Below are 26904 nucleotides of genomic sequence, written 5' to 3'. Positions count from 1 at the left end.
TGGATCTAGTCTACAGATGAATCAAGTGAAGCAAAGAAAGCAAAGTTTAGAGAAACAAAGATTTTGGCCATGAGCCTAATAGTGGATGGAATGCATGCAATCAAGAAGGAGTCAGAATATCTTTAGTAATCAACAAGGAGAGTGAAGAAGAGAAAATCTCGAATGACTGTTCCACTCATCACGAGAAGAAAGGAACCTTCAAGAAGTCCAAAGGGCCAATGCTACAGTTGTCACAAGATGGGTCACTATAAAATGGATTGTCCTAAGAATCTAGGGAATAAAAGAAGGAATAGGGATCAAGCAAACTTTGCTGAAGAAGTTTCACCAAAGAAGAACAAGATGGAAGGATCCGAAGTCAAAGATCTATTTGTTAGGGACTCTAACCCTTACATATTCGTCGAGTTTGGACAAAGGAGCCCTCACCACTTTCCAAAGATAAGTATCTTACTCCTTGTATTATCTTTTATATTTGGTTTCCCTTACTTATATAAGTTTGTTTATATTAAATACTAATCACATTTCTATTCATATTTTCCTTGTTTAGGAAAGGCTTACTGAATACTCAAGGATTATGAAAGACGGATTCACAAGACAAAGCATTGGGATTACAAGGTTTGTTAAGAAACAAAGGTATGCCTTAGACCATAAGCTTTGTTCTCTTCATGATAAAGGTATATTCATTATTTTTGGTAATCTATTCTACATTACTAACATTGTTGTGTCTAGCACTCTTGAATCATAAAGATTCTTGATTGGGTGATTCATCATTAGATAAATCTACCCTCCTCACATATTTGATTATTCTTGTGGAACCTTAAGAGGTTCTTTGTAAAACCCTAACTTAAGGGTATGTCGATAATAATGTGTGGAACCCTAGCCTACTTAGGGTTATTGATGAAGTCTAAAGAAAATGTTTGATGCTTTGATGATGTCATGTTTGGGGTTTTGGTATGGTTATGAAAACCCTAACTTGTTAGGGTTGAAAGGTGATATCTGAAATCCCAAACCTTTGAAGTTTTGGTAATTTAGGGTTTGCTATGTTATGTATTGAAACCCTAGATCTTTAGGGTTTATGAGCAAGACCCTTATGACCTAGGAATGAATCCCTAGGTATATGTTTGTTCGTCTGATCAAGTTTGTTATATGTCTGACTTTAATGTGTTTGTGTCATTGGGTTTGCCTAACATATGTTGTTATGATATGCTTATGCATGATGATGAAATCCTAGATATGCATGTGCTGCCCTAATTATTGATAGTCTTAAGTCCTAGGGTTTGGAACTAAGCCCTAGTTGGAGTTTGATTCTCTAGGATGATTATATTTGTGAATTCTAGGGTTTTGTAACTAGAAGTTAAAATCTCTCATATATGATGACAATGTGATAATCTGGGAGTTATGAAAGGTTGATAAAAACCTGAAATTGTATTGTGATCAGTTTGATTGTTGAGAATTAGTAAATGAAAATCTAGGGTTTACATCAAACCCTAGTAGAAGCTAGTCATGTTGTTGATTGAGTTGTGATTGCTTTTGATTGTTGAATCTCATGCATGAAATCTAGGGTTTGTATGAAATCCTAGTAAGAAGTCTAACATATGAATTCTGAAAGTTGTTAGATGCATTGTTATACTGGTTTCTAGGGTTTTCTATATGTTATAACTGAGTTTGTCATATCTCTGAAAGAAATATTGAAGCCCTAGATATAATGAGATTGATATCTTGAGTTGTTGATGTGATTTAGGGTTTGTAACAAAACTTGGGCAAGAAGTTGAAGTATAGAAGTAAATGTTAAAATTTGGGTACCAGAGGATATGTGGTTCCCTAAGGCTTTGATCTTTGGCCTAGGGAAAAGTGTCCAAATTTATTTGTACTTTTCTCTTAAAGTGACTTTATAAGTGGTAAAGTCAATTTAATTTAAAAGCGACTTTATAAATGGTAACATTACATTCTAATTTAAAAGTGACTTTATAAGTGGTAAAGTTACATTCTAATTTAAATGTGACTTTATTAAAGTCAATGAAGAATTAGAAAGTGAAAAAGTGACAATGGAAATAAAAGGCTAAGTGGGTCTTTATTTAAGACGGTGAGTTAAAAAATAGAAAGTGAGAATTAAAAGCACATTTATTCTCATCCCTAGATCTAAATCAATCTCAGCCATTAGATCTTAGGGTAACCCAAGAGGTCATTTAGAGAGTAAAAGGAGAAAAGAAGAGGAAAACATCACTCATTCTTTCATGAGCATTTGAGAGAAAGAGAAGAGAGAGAAAGGGGAAAATTTCTTAGCAGTGAGGAAGTGAAGGAGAGCAACAAGAAGACATTTCAGCGAATCTGGACAGCAACATTTATTTGCATGCATCCCAAGGAAAAATCATACAACAGGAGAAAGGCACAGATATCGAGGAAGAGGGGCAGCACAAAAATCGAGGAAGGACAACAGCAGGGTACGAATTTCGAGACAAATTTGGGCACAAATTTCGAGGCAGTCATATTGCTTAAATTCATACAGTCTGTACAAGTTCTGGGCACACTTTTCAACGTAGGTCATACAGCATTTAATGTTGTTTTATTGCTAAAAAATTTATGTTTTGGTTGCTTGCTGATTGGCACGATTTTTGAGGTGGAATTCAAGCACGAAAATCGAGATAAGTTGTACTTTGTAGTTGCTAGAATTTTTACTGTGTATTTCAGTTTCTCTGTAAAAGCATTTTTCAAAAATAAAGAAGAGCTCTCAAATTGGTTTTCTCCAATAGTTGTAAGGGGGTTTTCCAGGGTCACATTGACCAAAAATCACTATGTTATTTTCTGTGTGGCTGTCATAATTTCACAGTGTTTTATTTCTGCAATTTCAGCAGTTGTGAAATCTCTAAATTTGTGTTGTCAGAAAAATATTGTCATTTCCAGATTTTAGAATTTTTATCATGCTTGGATTTAAAACTAAATGCATGGAGTGATAAGGAAAATTGATAACTGGGGTGGGGGTTGAAATTTCTTCATGGTATCAGAGCTTGGTTGGCTAAAAATTGCAGTTTGGGACAACAAAGTGAAATTTACAACAAGCTGATTTTTACACAAAAAATAGAAACCTTTACCACAGATTTGAAAATTTCAGTTTCATAGGACAGTGAAACATGTATTTGGGTTTGAGAGTTGAAGACAAGTTGGATAGGCAGAACAACTACAGTGCATGGAAGGAGAGAATCCAGAGCATCTTTGAGGAAGCAGAAGTTTGGGGCATTGTGGTAAATACCACACAGAACCTAATAGTAGTACCTGCTGACCTTGTACAGTTGGCAGAGTTTAACAAAAAGAATACTAAGGCAAAAAGATTGATTCTGGAAAGAATCAAAGACCATGACATTCCTCATGTGAGAGGAAAGACTTATGCACATGAGATGTGGACAGCCTTGACCAGTCTTTACCAGAGCTCAAATGAAAACAGAAAAATGGTCCTAAAGGAGAAACTGAAGGCCATTAAAATGGCTAACACTGACAGTGCTATAGCATACCTCACAAAGATCACTTCAGTGAGAGATGAGTTGGCAGCCATAGGTGAGATCATTACACCCACTGAGTTGGTGAGGATTTCTTTGAATGGTCCTCCCAAGACTTAGGAGAATTTTGTGGATGGCATTGTTGCACGGGAAAACCTTCCCGATTGGGAGAGGTTGTGGGATGATTACATTCAAAATGAGATAAAAGAAAACCATCTTGGGACAGCCAAACAGGTGGAGGAGGATGACAATGTGGCATTGTTAGCAAGAGGCAAGAAGGGCAGAGCAAAGAAGCAAGCTTCCAACAGTAGAGGCAAAGGCAAAGGTAAAGGCAAGCAGCAGAACAAGGAGAAGGATTATTCCAAAGTCAAATGTTGGAATTGTCAAAAGTTGGGACACTATGCTGTTGTTGTTGGCATTATGATACAGGTATGATACAGGTGTTGTCCTTGATGGCAACTCACTCAGATGACAAATCATAGTATAGCAAGTAAATAGCAAAGAATTAATGATCAAAGAGGTATACGCAAGTTCACTGTGACAAATAAGCGTATACACGCGGGTTCACCTGTAATATCCCTTTTTTGGGATACCCCTCAAATCCAAGCAAACTCTAACCAAATACATACAAGTGATATAGTAGCCGGGAAGCTCAAAGAGATAAAAATAACAGTGGTACAACATATAATAATGTAAACATGGAATATAAGCAGATACTCAAGAAATGCAGAGAGAAATGCTAAGCCATTTTATTATACTAAGTAATGGAAAGAGTACAAAAGGTGATCAGAAAGATGGCACCTCGACTTGCACAAAGCAAGTGAAGAAATACACCCAGAATAGTAAAGAAATGGCCTCTCTCAGAACTGCGTCCAAGCTGCTGGAGAACTGCTGTGCTACTGCTACTGCATGGAATCAAGTGAGGATTTGGGGCTGTTCCCCTCCTCAGAAAATGTTGAAACTCTGGAATCAGCCTCTCCTCAGTAAACCCAGAAAAACCCAAAAATCTTTTCTAAAATCGCCGGCCCCCGAAAATCACCCCCCTGAGGATCTACGCAATCCCTCAAGGCTCTGCACTGCCACTGAATAGAACCCTCCAAAACTCTGCCCGAAACTCTGCCAAAAATCCTCCAATAGGCAAGGGTTGATCCATTGCTCAATGTCCCAGCTCAAATCCTTCGCAAAAACCCCAATACGAAACTCCCACCAAAAGAACTGTGTCCCTCTCTCAAGACTGCGCAGTTATCAAAAATGTTCAGAGCCTCCTCACTCCAAAGATCAATCCTCCTGCAAAAGAATGTTGAAAACTAACTTGCCCAAGCAGGCACTCGAAGTCCCCCGGGGCTAAGGGTGAGATTTCCGAACGGAGACACTTGATGCACTGAACAGCGCTGCAAACAAGCTAAACAGCCAGCGTGCTCTAAGTCGAAGTGACTAGCTCAAATGCACATAATCGAATGCCAAAATGAGGAGGCTCCTCTCTCCTTTATAGCATTAGCCTTTCTCAAAACCCTAAGGCCCACCTCCTCTCTCAGAAGTTTTGATAACATATCTTACATGCTTGTTGTTATCGATCGGTTTGATCGGGAGAGATTTGTTGTTACTGATCTATTTTATCGGGATGGATTTGCTACTGATTGTAAAAATCGGATTTGTTGAGGCTTTGTCAGTGAAGCATTCCTTGGGAGGACATCAAGTCGGCACTATGTGCTGATGTCTAGATCACGAAGTAGGGAGGGTGGCATTGGTCTTAGAGCTTTGACCTCGAATACATACCTAGATCCTTGGGTTGGTGGTTAGCAAGTCTGATGGTAACTAGAGAGGCTAAAAGCTTTAGTCCATCTTAGTCCCACTCAAATAGATTGCCCTGGTTAGGAATCTAGTCTGTGGCATTGTGGTGCCTAAATTGTTGAGAGATCTTGGATATATTGCCCTGGTTAGGAATCTAGTCCATGTCATTGCGGTGCCTAAACTCTTCATAGTTCACATAGTTGGACATCTTCCTTTTACTTGTATATGATGAATACCTCCCTAGTTAAGAGGGAGTGTTGAAAAATGTAACTAGATTCGGTCTTCATAATTGTATTTGAGTCATAATAAAATGTACTTACGAAAAAGAATGAAAAGAAATTTTATTTTATTATTACGACTTATTAAAGCATGCATTTCATTCTTGGGTCATCATGTTTTAGGTCAAAGTCCCCATTGAGGACTTCTAGGATTCTAAGTCAATAGAGTCATTGTACATTTAAAGAGACACTTCTTGGGCTTTTGAATCATGTAAAAATAATTATTTTTGAGTCAAAAATGAATTATGTCACCTCCACACCAAGTCGGCCTCAAGAAGTTTAAGTCAACCTCAAGAAAAGTAATTTCAGCTCACCAAAAGCCTATATATTGAAGCAATTCGATTCATTTGGAGAACAATCACTCACACAAGTTCGATCTCCTAGAAGAAGCGGTGAAAAAGTGCAAAGTTGCATTGGAAGAAGGAGAATTGAAGGATCAAAGGTTTTGGGTTATCTCTCTCTCTCAAATGTGTGATTTTTCTGGGTTACGGCATCAAGGTCAAAGTTTTGTTACGACATCAAGAAGTTATGTTACAACATCAAGAAGTTTAGTTACGGCATCAAGGTTGAAGTACGGCATCAAGGTCGAAGTACGACATCAAGGTCAAAGTGTTGCTCCAAGGTAGAAGTGCTACTTCAAGGTCGAAGAGCTAAGTGCTTCAAGGTCAAAATTGTTGCATTAAGATCGAAGTTTCTAGGTTGAAGATACTACTGCATTGAAGTGTTGTTGTTGCTATTGCTGCATCTAGGTCGAAGACAATACTAGAAAGTGATCATCTGCTGAAAAAGGAAAGGGTTGACTTGGTGTGGAGGAAGTCTGTGTCTATGTCAAGGGTCTTGGATTAGCTCAAGAACATTATTGAAGGAAGAGTTGTTGACTGGGTTTTCCCCAAGATTGGGGTTTTTCCCTGGTTGTCCACCTACATCTGGTGCCCTTGATCTTCATGCTATTGTTTTGGTAATTGCTTGATGAACTAAGATAAAAGAAGAACATAAGAAAGTTAATAAGAACACAAGAATCTCACAAGTAATTATCAAGTATAAGAAAAAAATTCTACCTTTCCGATTTTCTAACAAATGTGTGGCCAGTTGGGCAATGTCGTCCAAGTGCATCATTACCTTTCTATGATTGGGGCTCGAACAAGCAATGTGTGGTACTGAAGAGGCCCATGGTGTGGCAATCAATGCTCTGCTATGGTGGAGACCCATGGCTCTCAATGGTCACCCTACAAGTGCCATTATGACCTTCTGGAGGGCTTAGATCCCGTATAGGGAGACCAAGTCCAAGACGAAGACCCACCTGCAATCTTGTATAAGATCAAATGTGTCTCCTCACCTTCTAGTACAATTAATCATTAGCGCAATTGAGTAAATAAGCTTTCTAATCAAGGGCAGAAGCGGACACTTCATAGTGGCATGTCCTTCTAAATGGGCTTTAAAATGTACAGGTTTTACCTTGCTCGACAAGAGAGGTTAATGAAGGACCCTATTAGGTGGTTTCAACCTCTGAGGGGGAGACAGGTCCATGGTACATCCATCAAATGGCAAGGGTCACATGAAATAATGATGGAATGAAGTGGGGGCAAGAGGGAAGGCTCCAAGCCAGGTGACATGGTACGAGGGTAGCTATAATGAAGGAGGCCCACACCTTGGGTATATGAATGTAAGAGGGAGAAATCGTGGTACATGAGTGATCCTAACCTTTGCTTTTCCACCTTTCTTCATATGCATTTTGCCTTTTATTGATTTTTCTTCCTTTTACTGCTTGGGGCTCAAGGGGATGAGAGCATGATGTGTAAGATGTAGTAGTGAATACTCCCTTAAGGTTAGGCAGTTCATTGCCCACCAGGGTTTGGGACAATCATGGGTTCCTTAATGACGCAGGGGGGACTCATAGGGGGCTTAGGAACTAGGGTGATGGCCATAGTGATAGGGCGTAGATCTCATGTTTGGCTTTTGCCCACGCGCTAAATTTTTATGTCCCGGCCATCTTTTGCATTTTGTGGTACATTTCCTATTGTAGTTGGCCAAATTATGCTTTTATCTTTCTTTTTAGCTACATCAACCTCCAAAGCATCTTTCCAGGCCCGACCCAAAGTGTGGAAAAGGGGAGGGGGAGGCTAGCACCTTGTGGACCCAATGGACAAATGTGGACCTAGATTGGGAAAATGTGAAAAGGGTGAGTAATGAGGGGAGAGAAGGGGAGTGAGATATATGGTATTGGGAAGCAGGACCATGCAACCAAAATTAGGGTTTTCGATGTAATGCCACTCCTAGAGCTAGCAACCAATAGAGGAGATCCCATGGGACTAGGATACAAGATTAACCCCCAAGTTGAGGTAAGAGAACAAGAGTACAGTCAAAGCTCGTTCTTTCTACCTTAACCCCCCCACTAATCAATGTCCAAATGCGCCCATGAAAAGCAAGCATAAACACCCAATTACATAATGAAAAGTCATACCTTTGGTGTTGGAAGGCCCACCCTCAAACATAAGATCATAACAGATGACCGAGGGTACAATGGTTGGCTCAAGTGGCGGAAAATAATGGCACATCAAGCTATCTCATCGCTGCAAGGCGTTGTTGGCTGTTGGCTAAAGACAAATCTAGGAGAAAATTTCTCCTATTGGGGTCACCCATTCATGGTGGGTAACATTTGGCTCCACGTGGTACATGAGCTCTAAGTAGAGTGCATGAACCATGTACGCAAATGGGGAGGTCATGAGAACACCAGCGATCTCTTGGAACAACAGACCTGTTACCTACACATCTTAGATAAAACAAACAGGGAAACATGCTTTGGTGGCATCCTTTGATGGCCCATGCTTTTGTTAGTCTACTCTAGAATGCAAATTTAATCTAAATGCACCTAGTCTAGCATGATAACATAATATATGTTAAATTTTGATGCAAAAATAATTATGCAATGCATCTTACTCTAACATGCATGTTACATTATGCAAGTACTAAGTGTAATCATAATGCCAATGCAACCAACATATCGTCCAATCAATATAAGAACACCTGCCTCTACAATTACCCACGTAACAAATCCAAAGGCAAAGATAGGAAGAATCATATGGAAAATCACAAGGGTGAGAGGCGGGAAAATATGAGATCCCTATATTAAGGATAGGGGCAACGAATGAATGGAAGGACAGTATTTTGCATCGGCGAACCCTTTCCTACAAGCACATAATAGATGATTTGATAATCAATGTCATGAATTCCCCTCCAAGACCTTTCTTATTGATATCGCGCTTTATGGGCATGGCATGGTCGTGATTGGAAGGAAAGGGAGAGGGATGACCACAAAAAGGTAGTTGCTTAATATGATGATCATGTTGAAAAGGGGTAACTACAGTGTGCTCATTACCTTTAAAGGATGGTCGAGAAGGAGTGATATATCTAATGAACTTCTTTTTCTCAAAACAATCCTTAGAAGGGGGAAAAGGCTCATGATCATTGGATATTGTGTGAAAGGAGTGACACAAGGAACCATTAATGACTCTGGTGGGTCCTTCGAATCATAAGAGAAGCAAAACATGATAAGGCTACTATTCATGTCATCATTGGTATCATAGATAGGGTCCTCATCATAAGGATGGCCACTAACCTCCCATTTCCCCCTTTCAACATATAAAGTCCTCAATATCATCATCCAAGGGGTGGGTTGGAGCATCCTTCTCAAGATATTTATCATGCACAATGGGAGGAGGAATACCCTGATCAAGATCCTTATCAGGGCTTCCTTCGAAGTCATCCTCCTTATTACTTGCTTCATGTGGGTCAGGCAAGAAAGGCTTTTCTTGACTTTCCTCTTCTTTATTACCTTTATTGTTGATCTCATCTCGATGATCCAAAAAGGTGGCTTCCTTTTCTTCATTTTCTGGAGCACTGTGAGGACTACTTTTCTTGTACGAGCAACCACCCCATCTTCTGAGGAAGATATCTTCAAATTGCTCAAAATCAATGATGCTTTCCGAAGAGAGACTAGTATACCAATCTCTAACTTTGCCTTAAAATAATAAAGCAAATAGCATCATTATTATGTCATCATCATCCATCCCTTGAGAGCATAATACGCAAAAGAAATCATCTATGTGATCATTAGGATTTTGATCAACAACGCCTTTGAACTTAGGTAACCATTCATGATATTTCTCAGGCAATTCATCAGGGGTACCATAAAAATCATCGGAGATTATAGGTTCAAATGAAATAAGTTTTGGGTCCTCCATCTTTCTTTTTGGTATTGGATGTTAACATTAATGGGAGTGGCCAGGGTGAATTCAAAGTGCCTAAAGAGATGCTTGCTTCACCCTACAAGCATTGACTTTAAAGTTCAATGAAGAACTAGGGCTTCGTTCTTCCAATGGAGTCGCCAAAATATGATATGTCAATATTAACGTATGAGGACCAAGACACACGTTTTATGTCCCCGACAACGACACCAAGAATGTTGTTGCACAAACTAACAGACCTATTATATAGACTAGAGCTAGAGGGCACAACAATAATTTGGGACTAAGGCCGCCTGTCACCACAGCCTAAGTCCCTGTCCCTTCTCGAGTTTTCACCGATGGGAGGAATCCCAATATCCCGCACTTGTGATTAATGTTTATAAAAAGATTCAAAGTGAGGCAGGGATGGTTCATTCAATGGATAGGTTCAATTAAAGTGTGAGCTTTGGGAGAAGCTAGTAAGACTTTCCATGAAAAATCCCTTGTAAGAAATACTGTGCAAGCCCTGGGATCGATATTTTTAATGATGTAAGAGTTCATCCAAGGTCAATATAGTCAAGAGAAAAGGTTTTGAATGATATGCTACTAAAGTACAAACCTTCAAAAAATCCCTAAGTTGAAGGATAACCCCCAAGGTTCACACTCGGTGTGATAGCTAGGGAATCAATAAAATGAGATTTCACCGTCAAATTTCGCTCAAAACTTGTGGATGCCTAAAATTGACAAATTCCAAAATTATTCCTCCCTAAAATTTCGCACCAAGCCCTAGAGAAGCTCCCTTAGCCTCGAGGGACGAGGAAAAAGAGAGAGAAGGTGAAGAAAAAGAGATTTGTCAATTTGAAGGTGATCACCAAGGATTTCTAGACTAGTGTCTGCCAATTGGGAAAAATGGAGACAAGAATTACTTAAATTTGATGATTTTGTTCTTTGAGGAGACCTAATGCAACTTCGCTAACCCTAGAGGAGGCAGCTTCACAACTACAAAAGATTTTATACTTTGCTGTCAATATTTGATGGAGTTTCAAGGTTCCAATATGCAAGACTAACCGCTAGGAACATTCATTTATCATTGTCCATGAGTAATGAATGCAATACTTCCAATAATTTTACTGTTCTCACAATTTTGCATTAATTAGGGCACATTAAACATCATGAAAATACATTCCATACTAGACATTAATCCTTGTAAAACTATAGCATCAAAAGGTACTTACAAGACAATGAGAATATATCCATCCATCAACATTGCAAAAAGAAGCTCCAAGAAAAAATAGCAAAAGTTTCCAAATGTCAAAGTACATTCCAAACATCCAAAATTCCTCCAAAACTACAAGTTTGGGTTTCTCAAGTAGAGATATCGAAATCCAAGTGATGATGAAATACAAATGAGGCTTTCCTTTATTTTTATGAGCCTCTACAAGTTTGAATTATCCTACTGAGCCCCTAAATTCACTTTAATGTGAAAAAATAACAATAACTTTGGTGACAAGCCCACCAAATAACTCAAACGTGAATAATAAGCCATCCCAATAAAGCCAAAAAGATAAAATAATGGTGCAAAGGATCGTTGGAAGGCCAAGATGAGTCCTCAATGTGCCATGATGAAGGGGAGGGCTCCATAAATGATGATCAAGGGGGTGGCCCCTTGATTTCCAATCAAAACATCATGTGGTGCTCCCAATGTTAGAAAATCAAAAAGGAAGAAAGATTTTCTTATCTTGATAATTACTTGTGATACATAGTTATCTTGCTTTATGTCTTCTTTAACTTCTTTATATCTTCTTTTATTTTCTTATCATCAAGCAACTACCAAAACATAAACATGAAGATCAAGGACGGAGGATGTAAGCTCTCAACCAGGGTAAAACCCCTTTTCTTGGGGAAAACCCAAAAATTCTTTTCTCTTCTTCAAGAACCAAATCAAATGAGACAATCGAGGCACTTTGACCAAGACAATGTTGAAAGACCTCCTCCAATCCACCAAGTTAGCTTCCGAACTACTCTTTCTTACTCAAGACGAAGATGCCCAAATCAACAAGCCTTTAACCATGCAAAGTCAACACAAGTCAAGGTAATTCTGCTCCAAAACAAAATCTCTGCCTTCTTTCCTTTCTTTGCAATTTCGCCCTGCACCTTCGGCCCTACAACTAGCACTGCAACTTCAGGCTTCTTCGCAAGTGTGGAAGAAAATAGGTAGATTCTGGTTCTTCTCTTCTTCGCTTGGATTCCTTCTCTCTTGTAATGTTAAGACCTTCCTTCCTTAGCTTCTTCACACTTCTTTTCCACTTCAGATTGCATATCAAACTTCTTGCTTGGATGGATGCTCAAATATGTCGAATTACACTTCTATATATAGTCTTTAAGCTGGTAAAATCCCTTTAATGAGGCCAACTTGTAAACGGGGCAGGTCGAGTTGGTGGAGGAGGTTTACATGACTAAAATACATCAAAATATTTTTTCTTTCTTGATACAAAAAGTCCAAGAAAGGTCTATTACATGATGACAAGGACTAAGACTCAAGACACAAACCCTAGGAGCAAACAATGGATGCTTTGACCTAGAAACAAAATAAATAAAGCATGAAACCCATGCTTATAAAATATTTTTTCTTTTACAATAATTTTCCTTCTGACAAATACATAATAATTACATCATGTCATGAGCTAGATATTAATTATGAAGACCGAAACTAGTTACATTTTCAACACCCAAGTGGCTCTGGGGCACAAGCAATGGTCTCTTGGGGGAGCACCAAATGGCTCCACAAGAAGTCAATGTTCCATCAGTGAAGGCTAGAAGATGACACATGCCCTCCCATGTCTCTCCAGAAAAGACAAAACCTCATGTGCGCTCTGGATCAGCAGTCAAGTGTCAAGTGTCAATGTGTGGATGCCTAGGCAACGTAGTCCAAGTGCATCGTCATCCTTGTATGACTGGGGCTCGAACATGCAATGTGTGGTACTGAAGAGGCCCATGGTGTGGCAATCAATGCTCTACTATGGTGGAGGCCCATGGCTCTCAACACTCACCCTACAAGTGCCATTATGACCCTCTAGAGGGCTTAGATCCCATATAGGGAGACCAAGTCCAAGATGAAGACCCACTTGCAATCATGTATAAGAACAAATGCGTCTCATCACCTTCTAGTACAATTAATCATTAGTGCAATTGAGTAAATAAGCTTGCTAATCAAGGGCAGAAGTGGACACTTCGCAATGGCATGCCCTTTCAAATGGGCTTTAAAATGTATAGGTGCTACCTTGCTCGATAAGAGACGTTAATTAAGGACCCTATTAGGTGGTTTCAACCTCTAAGGGGGTGACAGGTCCATGATACATCCATCAAATGGCAAGGGTCATGACTCATGTGAAATAATGATAGCATGGAATGGGGGCAAGAGGGAAGGCTCCAAGCCACATGACATGGTACAAGAATAGCTATAATGAAGGAGGGGAGTGAGATATATTGTATCAGGAAGCGGGACCACAAAACCAAAATTAGGGTTTCCCATGTAATGTCACTCCTAAAGCTAGTAGCCAATATAGCAATATAGGAGATCCCACGGGACTAGGATACAAGATTAACCCCCAAATTGAGATAAGGGAACAAGAGTATAGTCAAAGCCCGTTCTTTCCACCTTAATCCCCCCACTAATCCATGTCCAAATGTGCCCAAGAAAAGAAAGCATAAACACCCAATTACATAATGAAAAGTCATACCTTTGGGGTTGGAAATCCCACCTTCAAACGTACAATCATAACAGATGCACGAGGGCACAATGGTTGGGCTAGGTGGCGAAGAATAATGGCACATCGAACTATCTAGTGACTGCAAGGGATTGTTGGTTGTCGGCTGAAGACAATCCTAGGAAAAATTTTCTCCTATAGGGGTCACCAATTGATGGTGGTTAACAGGTTGTATTAGTCATAAGTAACTACAAACTTTTGCATGTAGCATCTGAAAGTTGCAGGTTTTGTTTGAATTATCATATCAACTATTTTTGTACTTTTGTTGATAGCTCTTCTATGACCCTTTTAATATAATGTCTCCTTGTCCTATATATATATATTTGTGGGTATGTTCTTGCCCTACATATACCCACAGTTCTCACAGCTTCACTGCATACCACATATAAAATGCTTTGACTCACTTGAGGACAATTTGCTTTTTCTATCTTATGTCCAAACGTGTGTGTAATTGTAATTCCTCATTTCCTTCTCTCAACAAAGCAATCCCTTAGCCCACTTCATTGCTTTTCCTCAACACAACTTTGATACCATGTTGTTTTTACAAACACAATCATGGACAAGAATATACACAATAATGGGAAAGAATGGATTAATTCATTCATTTGAAGATGCAATGTCTCATTATATGCTAAGAGAAGAGTAGTGCGGTAAGTAACACCCAAACACCTAACAATTAACTACTACATTAATTACTATCTTAAATGCTTCATCATTACATCCCTTTATACCCAAAGCAATGACCCCTTATATGCCAAAGGTTTGGAAGAATTTTGGATAGAATGCTTAGCCCAGACATGATTTATCAGCTTCCTAGTCCATGTATTATTCCCAAGGGAGGGCCGTGTCTCAGATACCATAGAAAGAGCAAAGAGAGGACTCAACAGAGACAAAGTTGAGTGCTTTTCTCGCATTAGATTATTTCTTGGAATACCAAGTCAGGCCACATTGCTTCTTCACGCTGATACATTTAGTATACATGAAAGTCCTAAATATATCTAATGACCAGTGTCTTCTAAATATGACCATTATCTCTAACAACCTTGACATTAAAATCACCATTAAATTTGAAATTTATCATTAACCTGCTATGTTTGCCATTAAGTTTGTCACTAAGTAGAACATCAAACTCACCATTCAGTTTTCCATTAAATTCGCCAATGCTTGTGATTCAGTGAATTTTATTTTAGTTTTTGCCCAAAAATTAGTCAAATGTGGTAATCAGATCCTATAAAGATCAGTGTTTTGCACAATGCATAGCACTAAAAGTGTTGATTTTGGGTAGTATCAAATGTGCTCTAGCTTCGAAATTTTGTGGAGGGGCTAGAACACATGAGGTTTCCAAGACCCAGAAATTGTTTGGAGAAATTCCACCCGGATGAGGAGTTATTAAAATAGTTAATATTTTTAATGGGTTCCTAACTCTAAACTTAGGAAAATAAAAATATTAATGGGTATTAATAAAGATATGGGTGAGAAGCTTCTAAGAGATGAGGATCAAGTCTGTTTTAATCCTAGCCGTTGATTAGAGACTTAATCTCGGTCGTTGATTCATCAACAGGAAAGGTATAAGAGAAGACTTGAGAGTCATTTGGAGATACACCGGGCAAATAATCAGTACCCCGAAGGAAATCAATTCTCAAGGAGAAGGAGTTCGATTTGAGAGGGAGAGTTGCAGGGTGGAGGAAGAGGAGGGCATGAGCAGCAGTCAGTTACTGAGGAGGAGGTGACGCATGGCATTCGCAAGACAGCGCAGAGGGAAGAGCAGGCAGACAACACCATTGGAGACACAGTGCTCATGCAGGCTAACGCAGATTGAATCAGAGTGACGCAGAGTGATGCAGAAGTGATGCAGAGGTGGGTGAAGGGTCTCCAGAGTGTCAGAACTTCTCCAGGAGGAGGAGAAACTATCTCAGGTGTTTTCTCTTAAAAGTGCCTTAGTTTCTCTGTAAAATCATTCCTTGTAAAGCGATTGTTGTTGAAGATTAATAAAACCCTCATCTGCTGCACTGGTTTTCCCACATTGGGTTTTTCCAGGGACAATTGTCCAAAAACCACTGTGTTGATGTGATTGATTCGTGTGCTTGTATATCATTGTTATTTTCCCTATGTAATTATGTGATAACTGCAGTAGAATTTATTTTAATGTTTACTGAAGGGTTTTTGTAAATAACTTATTGTAGGAGTTAAGTAGGTGAAATAAATCAGTTACTGCAATAGAATTTCGTATTAGAAATTTTCACAACAAGAACAAGTATAACATAATTTTATTTATGAAACCACATACAATTAAAAAAATGAAAATCACCATAAAAGTCAAAGATTTAAAAAAGAGAATTATCACGATGGATCAAATAAGGAGATAGCAGTTGTAACTACATAACATATTAAAGCAAATGGGGGACTTTATTCACTTAAAATGATGGGAATTAGTATATCTTAAAGGAAATCTGTAGGGCTTTTATCCATGCAATGTTGACCAATTTACAAGTTGACAAATGATTAGGTTTAATAATGTAGCAAGTATACAATGCCCGTTAAAAAAACAGAAGAGAAAGCATATCTGTTAGAATACATAAAGAAGCCCAATGCCAAGAAATTAAATTTGTTGGTCAAACCAACTGATAAAAACCTATGCTATAAACACTGAATAAGGCTTATAGGAACAACAAGTGTATCACATATACCATTTGTTAGTTTTCTAGCTACTTGTACTAGTTTCTGCCTCATAGTAAAAAATCTTTTAAAAAAGGGACTATGTTCCTCAACACACTGCAAACATGGGAAATAAGTTAGCCTGAACTCTATTGACAATAACATTGAAAGATATTTCTAAAGAATACATTTCCTAGCATGTAAACTGCATAATACTTGTCCATCTACTTCCCAAACAAACCTGCTTCTGAAGGACGCCTTGGCATCGCCTGTAACCATTTATTGCCTTCCGAATCAGCAAAGCAGCCTTCAGCCAACAAAAATTTGAATCTTAACAATTAAAGACTTTGAGAACAGGATGTGCAGATGAAATGTGCATTGAAAATCACACTAAAAGATATTAAGGTATTTAAAATATGTGGTTTTCGGTTCAGAGAATAAACCTTGAAAAAGGAGGACATTGACTCTTCAAAAAAGCAAAGTAACGCTGACAAAAAAGTGGCCTCTGCTTCGATAATCTGACTGCACAAAACCAAGAAATTGTTGCATTGGACCATGTCTACTGTATAAAAGTTTGGAATATACAAAACTTGTTCAACAAACTTATTTAATGTGGCAAGAATGACCTGTACAACAAATTACATTACTTTTCCTAAGTTTTTTTAGCTCAATAAGCCAACATATTAATATGTGTTTTTTCCTAAGTTAAACATAGGATAAGTTACATTAGCAACTTGCTCAACCTAGAGCAAGTGTTCTAAGGAGACGTGGGCAACTTTTGCACGCCTAGACACAATGTTTGTGAAGAAGTACACGCCCCAGCTACAAACTTCAACAATATAGTGCAAGAAAAATGAACACGCTACATCAATCTGGGTTTTCCAAGTAGTGCCCCTCCTATGACCCTAAGGCCTTAAGGGAGGTCCCACTAGACTAGGGCTAAGGATTAAACTCCCTAGTAAGGTGAGAGAAAAGATTTACAATCAAGATTGGTCAATCTTCCAGATCACCCTTTTATCCATACTAAATGCCCAAAACAAACATCAAAGTTCCTATTGAGTAGCAACCCACCTTCATTTAAGGGGAATGTTGGATGGTGAGATGTACATGGCTGGTGCAGATGGTGGATGAATATGGCATATCATTGTCAAAAAGTAAATGTCAAGGGCTACTAGCTGGTTGGTTGGCCTACGTAGGAGAAATGTTTTCTCCTATGGGGTTACCCATTTTGGTGGGTAACAGTGGGCACTGGTCTTTCTTAGGATTTTGGTCAAGTTTTGTTGTGTAGGGATACCCCACGGAATTTTAGGAGTTAGCAAAAAGTGAGAGGAGTGTGCTAAGGTGACAGTGAGTGCATCTTGGTTGGACTTTGTCAAGCCTACTAATCTAAGCAGTAACAAGCATAAAGAAGTTTTCTCCACCAAGTCATCAATAACCATGAAGGCGTCAATGCACTATCTAATAACGCCATTTGGAGAATACCAATGCCAAGGTGGCTTGGTTGTGTAATCCTAGGAGGATCCCTCGAAAACATGTATCACTCTTAACATCCGAGGCAAGGGCAAAGAATCTCCAAATGGAAGACTAGTTGCTCAACCAAACCTGGAGAGTGATACTTACTACAAGGTGAACCTAACTAAGTTGATATACCTATTTGTCTAATGGTGTCTTTCTTGGCATATGGAACGAGAGCTCCTCCAAAGGTTCATAAAATTTGGTTGACCCATCAAGGGGGGTCAAGTTGAAACCCAAGCTATCACTGATCTAGTATCAAGAGTGGTGTCAACACCTCTGCCTACCATTTGTTTCCTTACAAAGACAAGGTAACATGGAAGAAAGAGATCCTCTTGATGGAAATTTGGCCAAGGAGGTCCACATAAGGAATACAACCTATGTCCAAAATCTCCCTCGTGAATGTTGAATTTTCCATGGCACATGAGAATTTGGGTTTAGTCTTAGAATCTCTGACACAAACACACTCAAATGATTCAACCATCCTACTTTTCACAGTTGAATCTACACACATCAATGAATCAAATAGTGCACATGACAACTTTTAACTTTTTCAAACTCTTCTTTGTTATATTAACAAACTAATATACAACAATCTAGGGCTCCCATACCAAGGATCATAGCCCTTTACAATCATGTTTTAAGGGAAAATAATTTTGAAGGGGAAGGACTTCAAATATACCTAATATATTACACAATAATATAAACATAAATATATAATGATCCAATAATAACGTAAACATAATATATACATAATAACATATTGCATAATAAATAAATATTTATTGAAAGTTAGCTCTCCTTTTCCCCAAAGCCACGTTTTAACAATGAGATCCAATGCCTGAATTGATATTCATATACTCACTTTGCATTGTTTGGACATCACTTATCCATCAATTACTACATTATATAGATATTCTTGTGCTTACTGTTTCCAAGTTCTTGTCATAAATGCTAAAACGAAGAAAGGATACAAATGAAAGTACAAGAGGGGAAACATTATTCAACATGCATTGAAAGAGGGGAAAAATTATTCAACATCAGAGATAGAAATATAGGTAGAAATAGAGGAAGTGCGTATTACAAACATCGTTGTATTCATATTTCATTGTGAAGTAGTTAATGCAAAGCCTAAAATGTCCTCTGGGGAGTGCTTGATGCTAAGAGGGCCTAGTTAGGTGATATTAGGAGGAGCTCGAAAGCAATACATGGAAAAAATTCTAGCATTTGAGGCAAAGAAGAAAAATCTAATAATGAGCATCTAGCTATGTTAGCTGAATGTTAGCCGAATGTTAGCCGAATGTTAGCCTATGTTAGCCGAATTTTCACAAGCTGCACCTCAACAACATACTATATGTTCCAGGTTTGAAAAAGAATTTGCTTTCTATTTCTTGTTTAGAAGATAAGGGGATAGAGTTGCCTTTGATGATGGAAAAGTATTGGTTTGGGGAAAAGACTCTAGCATTGATAAAGCTAGGGTTATCGAAGTTCATGAAGGAAGTCTTTATAGAGTTATTACACGATACACCACCTCCTCAAGCTTTGGTTCACATGGAGATTAATCCCATTGAGCTATGGCATAGGAGGCATGGTCATCTACATTATAAGGTCATCCCTATTCTTAGTCAATTGGTTCATGGTGTTGGAGAAGATCTAACTAGGTTCACTCTTCATATATGTAATTTTGATATTTGTACTTATTCAAGAAAAGAGAATTTATTTTGATATTATTTGTCAATGAGTTTCTTGCTCATTGAAAATAGGTCAAGCACATTTTGAAGTGCTTCTAGGGAGTCAAAACAAAATGTAATTATGATGAGACCCTTGAGGGCAAGTTACATCATGTATGATGTCATACAAGGTCATGGGAACACCTCCAAGGCAAGTCAAATCCTCTCCTACTGGCAACGAAGACTACAAGCAACAAAAATAATGAAGAAAAGTTGAATTTTGGGACAAACTGCAAGTCGGCTTTAGGGACTATCATGTCGGCTTCAAGGAGGAGGGACAAACCTCTATAAATAGAGGTTGTCCACTCCTCATTTGAAAACACTAACTCATCTCTGAAATCCGCAAGCAAGGAGGACGAAGTAAGATGAAGAAAAGAGGAGAAAAAGGGTCTGTTAGGGCAACGAAGCAAGGAGAAGTTGCATCCACGGTCAAAGGACTGTCTCTAAGGTGAAAACCAGTCACACATGCGAAGAATAGGGCCATCTTTGCAGTCACAACAGCAGCCATATATCAGTCTCAAGTTTATCATTGTCTGGGCTAGTAATTAGGCCTACAAATACCCTCCACTGGCATTGAAGAGAGCCTCACAAATGAAGTAAAGGAAGACTTTTCTGAAGCTAACACAGCCACACGTGCAAAGTAAGAAGGCCACTCTGCAGCCCTAACCACAGTCATACTTCAGGTCAAGTATAATCATTGGTTGGGGTGAAATTTAAGGTCTATAAGACCTCCCTCTAGAGTGAAGGAGAAATACTCACAAACAAGGAAGCCGAGAAAGAAAGGGACTGTTGTTAGGGCTAGAAACAGTCACATGTACAAGGTACAGTTGCAGATTGACAACGGTCTAAAGGCAGCATATTGAGGGACATCATTTGGATGTAGGAAAAGGTCTACAAGGTCCCCAAGATCAGCAAGAAGGTCCTCCTTATAGCGAAGTAGAAGAGGCCCTAATATTCTAGGGTTTCCTAACCTAGAGGACAAAGTGCTGGAAGACAAAGTGCCAGAAGAAGTGTCGGAAGATGTGCTGGAACTGACAGTACAGAAAGAGGAAGGATTTGACTCATGCTTGGAGGAGATCTTAATCAAGGGTATAAGGTTTGGCAGTTGTTCAAATAATAAGCTTCAATAAGAGAAAACTTACAAAGGGTTTCCCTCTCAGGAAGTGGAGAGGGTTTGTCCCTGGCAGAGAGTCAAATTTTTGTGCTCTTGTTATTTTTTTTTGGTAGCAGTTTAATGAAGCACACACGTATGCACTAATAAGAAGAAGAAGAAGTATAAGCTAACTAAGAAAAAGTAAAAAGACTTCACAAATTGTTATCAAGTCTCAGAGAATCATCTCAACACTACTTTGCCCTAGATTCTCTAACATGGTATCAAAGCGAAGGTGACACATCAAGGAAAGGGCAACTCAAGAACACTCAAGCATCTACAAAGTTGAAGCATCAAGCCTAGAAGTCTCAACCACTTCAAGGACAAGAAGGGTCTACAATCCATCATTCATCAAGGAGGGCTACAAAGCTAGAAGGAGAGCCTTATATAAAGGCACCTACAAAGAAGAGCAGATCTACATCAAGCTACAAGTCTTCAAGCACACCTCATCACCAAGCAAATCCACTTGGAGAAGACAACTTGAAGGACATCAAGATCCAGGGAAGACAAGCCATCAAGCTTTCAAGGAGGAAGCAAATCCATCAAATCTCAAAATCTATCAAGTAAGTGCATGTCCCCTTCTGAATATACATCAATGTCTTTTTGCAAGGAAAGCAATAAGTTGGTAGGCACCAATAACTTTCTTGCATGGAAGAAGAGGACTGATCTACTTCTCAAGGAGAATGAGCTCCTAGAATATGTCAAGGGGAACATCATTGTCCCTGCTAAGGAACAGACTCAAGCCTTAGCCAAGTACAATAAGGATGAGACAAGAGCTCAAAGGATTCTAATAGAATCAATCAAGGACTCTCTCATTCCCTATGTCTCCAAGTTTGAGACATCAAAAGAAATTTATGATAAGCTAGTAGAGTTATTCGCAGTATCCACCACCGAAGAAGTATTATCTCTGAGGAATGAATTATACAAGATGAAGATAACAAAGGAAGGAATAACTCCCTACTTCATGAAAATCTCTGAGATGAGAGATCAACTTCAAGAGCTTGGGGAAGTCATGTCTGACAAAGAGATGACAACTGTTGTACTCAATGCTCTACCTGAGGAGTGGGGAAACTTCACATCAAGCATTTATGCCAAGAAGGAAGCAACCACTCTCAATGATATGTGGTCTCTATGCATAATAGAGGAGACTAGACTTTAGGCGAAGGAAGATGTGGGATCAAAGGAGCAATGTTGCGAACATCGACATCAGGATAAAATCGGCAAGGGTTTGGAAGACCAAAAAATCGTAAAAATCGGGAAAATATCGGTAAAAATCGGCAAACATCGGCAAAATCAAGATACCATTAGAATATCGATAAAAAACAAAAAACATCGGCTAGGCCAAAAAATCGTGATTTCGAGATAAAATCAAGATGTTATCGAGATGTTCGCAACACTGCAAAGGAGCAAGCATTTGCTACCATAGCCAAAAGAAAGGGTAAATTTGGCAAGTTTGGTCCACGAAGAACAAACAACGGACATGTCCAAGATCCAATGTTTTGGATGCTAAGAATATGGACACTACAAAAGGAATTGTCCCAAGCTTAAGAAGGACAACAACAACAAGAGAAAGAGAGAAGAAGCTCATATAACTCAAGAGGTGGAAGAGGAAGGAAAGAAGCAAAAGAAGGAAGATCCTCTGGATCTCTACTAATTACTAGGTCAAACTCTTTCCTTCTAGACTTCTTTCAAAGTTTTCAGTAGAATTGCATGGCTAGAATTACCCTCTAGAATCTAGCAGCATGATGTACATGGAGTTCTAGACACTCATGTAGATGTAGCATTTATGAGAAGAACAAAATGCATAAGTGGGAATATAGAAGGAGCATACCTAGAATAGGACCTCATATATGATGGAAGAAAACTTGATCATGATAAGAATCTTAAAAGACGTAAATCATCAAAGGTAGGAAACATTTGCAAGGCGAGGATCTTTAAAAATCCAATGATGGAATCTTCAAGAGAAGGTTCGTGAACCAAGGCAGATATCTCATTGGGAATCCCACTCATGGGATTCAAGAAAAGGTATATGCAGGCAGGCTAAGATGAAGCAAGAAGGGCTACACCAAAGAATGATCAAGGAGGATCAAGATGAGGTATGTATACATCAAAGTTTAAGTCATGTCATCATTTGTATATTATTGAGTTATGGGTATAGTTCTATAACATGATCAAGCATGAAAGGATCTCTTTCACCAAGAACATGCTCGAAGGCATGTACCACAATGCAATAAAGGTCAGCAAAAGAACATGCTCACATAAGAAGCATAGTATTGCTGACTAAGAAGCAAGAAGAAATGCTAACAAGTCCAGAAAGCAAGGGATGAAGGAATGCTTCCACAAGAAGCATTAGGTGGTTGACCGATCTATCTGAGAAGAAGCAAATGAAGAAAGAGATCAAGCATGTGAAGAACACCATGATCACTGAGAATCACTATTTGACAAAATGCCTTGAAAGATATCTCTCGAAAGAAGGCAGGATAACTCTGATGAAGGAAGAAAGGACCCTTGACACCTATGAAGACCTTGGAGATATAAAAGGTGCAGATAACTGATTCTACTCTATGAAGATGTCGTGATGAAGAATCCATCAACAAAAGGAAAAGCAATGTTGAAGCAATATCAGGATGAAGTCATGATGGACTACCAACTCAAAGCATATAACCTAGCAAGTATGATGGAGCATCCATGAGGAGAGCATTCTGAAGCATGGACAAGATGACAAAGGAGTAGCCAAGATGACTAGAAGAACCTGATAGTCACTTTCCACGAAGCAATGACATGACTAACCAAGAAGGAAAGTGATGGATGGATGGTGCCCTACTGAGAAGAAGTTCGATCGAAAACTTCATGACATCAAGAAAGGAAGGAGATCATGCAGTTGAAGGACCCACGAAGAAGAAGTTGTTGATGAAGGAAAGAGTCCCCAGTTAAGAGGGAGCTCTGACAGGTCCCTGATCAAGAGGGAGTTTTGAATCACCCCTGATTACAAAGGAGTGACAATTGTGTTTTCCTTTTCATGGGCCTTGCAGCCGTAAGTCTAGATGAAGGCCATGAATGGAAATGTGAACACAAGATAGACACAACATTCTTGTCTTCACTTGGGAAGAAAGAATGGGAGGATTAGGTAATCATCTGGCATCTGATACTCTTTGAGGATGTGTAGGACATCCAAGACAAGAGTAGGCAAGATGACTGATATTCTTTGAGGGTTGGGAACCCAAGATAAGAATAGTCCTAGAAGGTCATACTCGAGAACACCCGAGTGGGTATGTACCTTGAGAGACAATGATGAAGGTATCTATAAATCATTGGTCTCGCCAGTGTTGTGGCTCATGGTCTCGTGAAGAGATGGAGTTGTTAGTCAAGGCCTTGCACTATGACAATGCTAATGGATATGATGCTATAACAAATGGATTGCTAATCCAGTTTCTCTTTTGTGAATTCTTCAAGATTGAAAATTGCCAAACAACTTGTAATGTTGTATGAATACCTCCCAGGTTAAGAGGGAGTGTTGGAGAAGATGTAACTAGGTTCGGTCTTCATAGATGAAATTTTGATATTTGTACTTATTCAAGAAAAGAGAATTTATTTTGATATTATTTGTCAATGAGTTTCTTGCTCATTGAAAATAGGTCAAGCACATTTTGAAGTGCTTCTAGGGAGTCAAAGTCAAAATGTAATTATGATGAGACCCTTTGAAAGCATGTTACATCATGTATGATGTCATACAAGGTCATAGGAACACCTCCAAGGAAGGTCAAATCCTCTCCTAGCAGCAAAAATAATGAAGAAAAGTCGAAATTTGGCACAAACTGCAAGTCGACTTTAGGGACAGTCATGACGGCTTCAAGGAGGAGGGACAAACCTCTATAAATAGAGGTTGTCCACTCCTCATTTGAAAACACTAACTCATCTCTGAAATCCGCAAGCAAGGAGGACGAAGTAAGACAAAGAAAAGAGGAGAAAAAAGGTATCTTAGGGCAGTGAAGCAAGGAGAAGTTGCAGCCGTATTCAAAGGATTGTCTCTAAGGTGAAAACCAATCACACATGCGAAGAACAAGGCCATCTTTACGGTCACAATAGCAGCCATATATCAGTCTCAAGTTTATCATTGTTTGGGCTAGTAATTAGGCCTACAAATACCCTCCACTCTAGTGTTGAAGAGAGCCTCACAAATGAGGTAAAGGAAGACTTTCTAAAGCTAACACAGCCACACGTGCGAAGTAAGAAGGCCACTCAGCAGCCCTAACCGCAGTCATACTTCAGGTCAAGTATAATCATTGATTGGGGTGATATTTAAGGTCTATCAGACCTCCCTCTAGAGCAAAGGAGAAACACTCACAAACAAAGGAAGCCAAGAAAGAAAGGGATTGTTTCTAGGGCTAGAAACAACCACACGTGTGAGGTACAATTGCAGATTGACAACAGTCTAAAGGCAACATATTGAGGGACATCATTTGGATGTAAGAAAAGGTCTACAAGGTCCCCAAGATCAGCAAGAAGGTCCTCCTTATAGCGAAGTAGAAGAAGCCCTATATTCTAGGGTTTCCTAACCTAGAGGACAAAGTGCTGGAAGACAAAGTGCCAGAAGAAGTGTCGGAAGATGTGCCGGAAGTGATAGTACAAAAAGAGGAAGGATTTGACTCATGCTTGGAGGAAATCTTAGTCAAGGGTCTAGGGTTTGGCAGTTGTTCAAATAAGAAGCTTCAATAAGAGAAAACTTACAAAGGGTTTCCCTCTCAAGAGTGGAAAGGATTTGTCCCTAGTAGAGAGCCAAATTTTTGTGTTCTTGTTATTTTGTTTTGGTAGTAGTTTAATGAAGCACACACATATGCAGTAACAAGAAGAGGAAGAAGAAGTATAAGCTAACTAAGAAAAGGTAAAAAGACTTCACAAATTGTTATCAAGTCTCAGAGAATCATCTCAACACTACTTTTCCATAGATTCTCTAACACATGGCATCCCTGTTGATTTGGGGTAGCATCGGATGTGCTCTAGCAATGAAAATTGGTGGAAAGCCTAAAGCACATGATATCTCCAAGACCCAGAAATGGTTTGGGCAGATTCTAACCAATTTGGGAGATATTAAAATAATTAATATTTTTAATGGAGTTCCTAAGTCTAAACATAGGAAAAATAAAATATTAATGGGTCTTAGTATAAAATTGGGTTAGAAGGTTCCAAAAGTCATGGATCAAGCCAAATCTAATCTTAGTCGTTCATTAGAGACTTAATCTCGGCCGTTGAAGGACCAATGAGAAAAGTATAAGAAGAGGCTTGAGGGTCAGTTGAAAAACACACCAGAGTGATCAGTCATTCATTTTTTTGGAGCAGGGTTGCTAAGCAAAGTTGAATCAGTGATCAGCAATGAAGGGCGGTCAGTACGAGGCAGAGAGGCAGAGACAGTACTGAGAGACCAGCGCAAAAGCAAAGAGAGCGAGAACAACGGCCAGTTCAGGCTACGCAGAGCCCAGCAGAGACAGCACAAAGGCCAAAGGAACTGCGTCATCCACGCAGAGGCTGGTGGAGTGACGTAGAGGGTCCCAGAGGTTGCACAGCGCCTCAGAGAGCTGACACAGAGGGTCCTGGGGTTGACGCAGATGCCAGAAGGGCCAGCGCTGAGCTTCAAAGTTGTCGGAGAGGGTTTCGTAGGACAGGTTTTCTGAATACCTGTTTCCGAATATAGAGGTATTGCTGCCGTGTATTTTTCTCTGTGGGTGAGCCGGTTAGGCACCTAGTTGTACTTATGGAAATACTGCATAATAATATACCCTCAGAATAGCTACATCGGTTTTCCTGCATTGAGTTTTTCCAAGGACATTTGTCCAAAAATAACGGTGTCACTTGTGTGCTTGTTTTCTTTCAGTTGTTGATCTGTAGATGTTGTGATTGTATTGTGTTTATTTCGGTATTTAAATGTATTAAATAACTTGTTCGAATTAAAACAAGTAGAAGAAATAAACCAGCAGAATATAGATTAATTTTCCAACGGATAGACTTAGAAAATTCAACATGGCATCAGAGCGTGGTTGCAGATCACAGGGAAGCTGAAGGCATCAACTGAGCAGAGCATTTGCAACATATTCAGTTATCCCGAGTGACAGAGTTGATCCTTGCAGAGAGCGACAGAGTAAGGGTTGACCCAGAGAGATTGCGTCATCAATCCAGATCAAAGAAAGACCAACGCAGAGGCTGAGGGTAGAGAGAGGCTCATGCAGGGCCATGCAAAGGCCAAGTGGGCTGACACAGTTGGCTGAGGGAGTTGTTTTGCCGATGTCGGGATTGCGCAGAGCCTAGAGGCTCAGTC

General features: G+C 39.3%; 1 protein-coding gene across 1 annotated transcript in view; it reads right to left on the bottom strand.

Annotated features, from left to right (window-relative positions):
• Positions 1-26904, bottom strand: part of LOC149255392 (uncharacterized) — a 225397-nt gene that overhangs the window by 92679 nt on the left and 105814 nt on the right. Inside the window, exons 4-5 of the mRNA XM_089455023.1 lie at positions 16646-16724; positions 16444-16509 (exon numbers count right to left, since the gene is read on the bottom strand). Coding sequence (XP_089311149.1) covers positions 16444-16509; positions 16646-16724 — 145 coding nt within the window. The remainder of the gene's footprint in view (positions 1-16443; positions 16510-16645; positions 16725-26904) is intronic.

Source organism: Pinus tabuliformis, chromosome 7 (genome assembly GCF_031772625.1).
Source record: "Pinus tabuliformis cultivar Carrire ecotype Pingquan chromosome 7, CPIR1, whole genome shotgun sequence".
Lineage (NCBI taxonomy): Eukaryota > Viridiplantae > Streptophyta > Pinopsida > Pinales > Pinaceae > Pinus > Pinus tabuliformis.
Note: the sequence above shows the minus strand (reverse complement) of the source record. Positions and strands in the feature narration are given on the sequence as shown.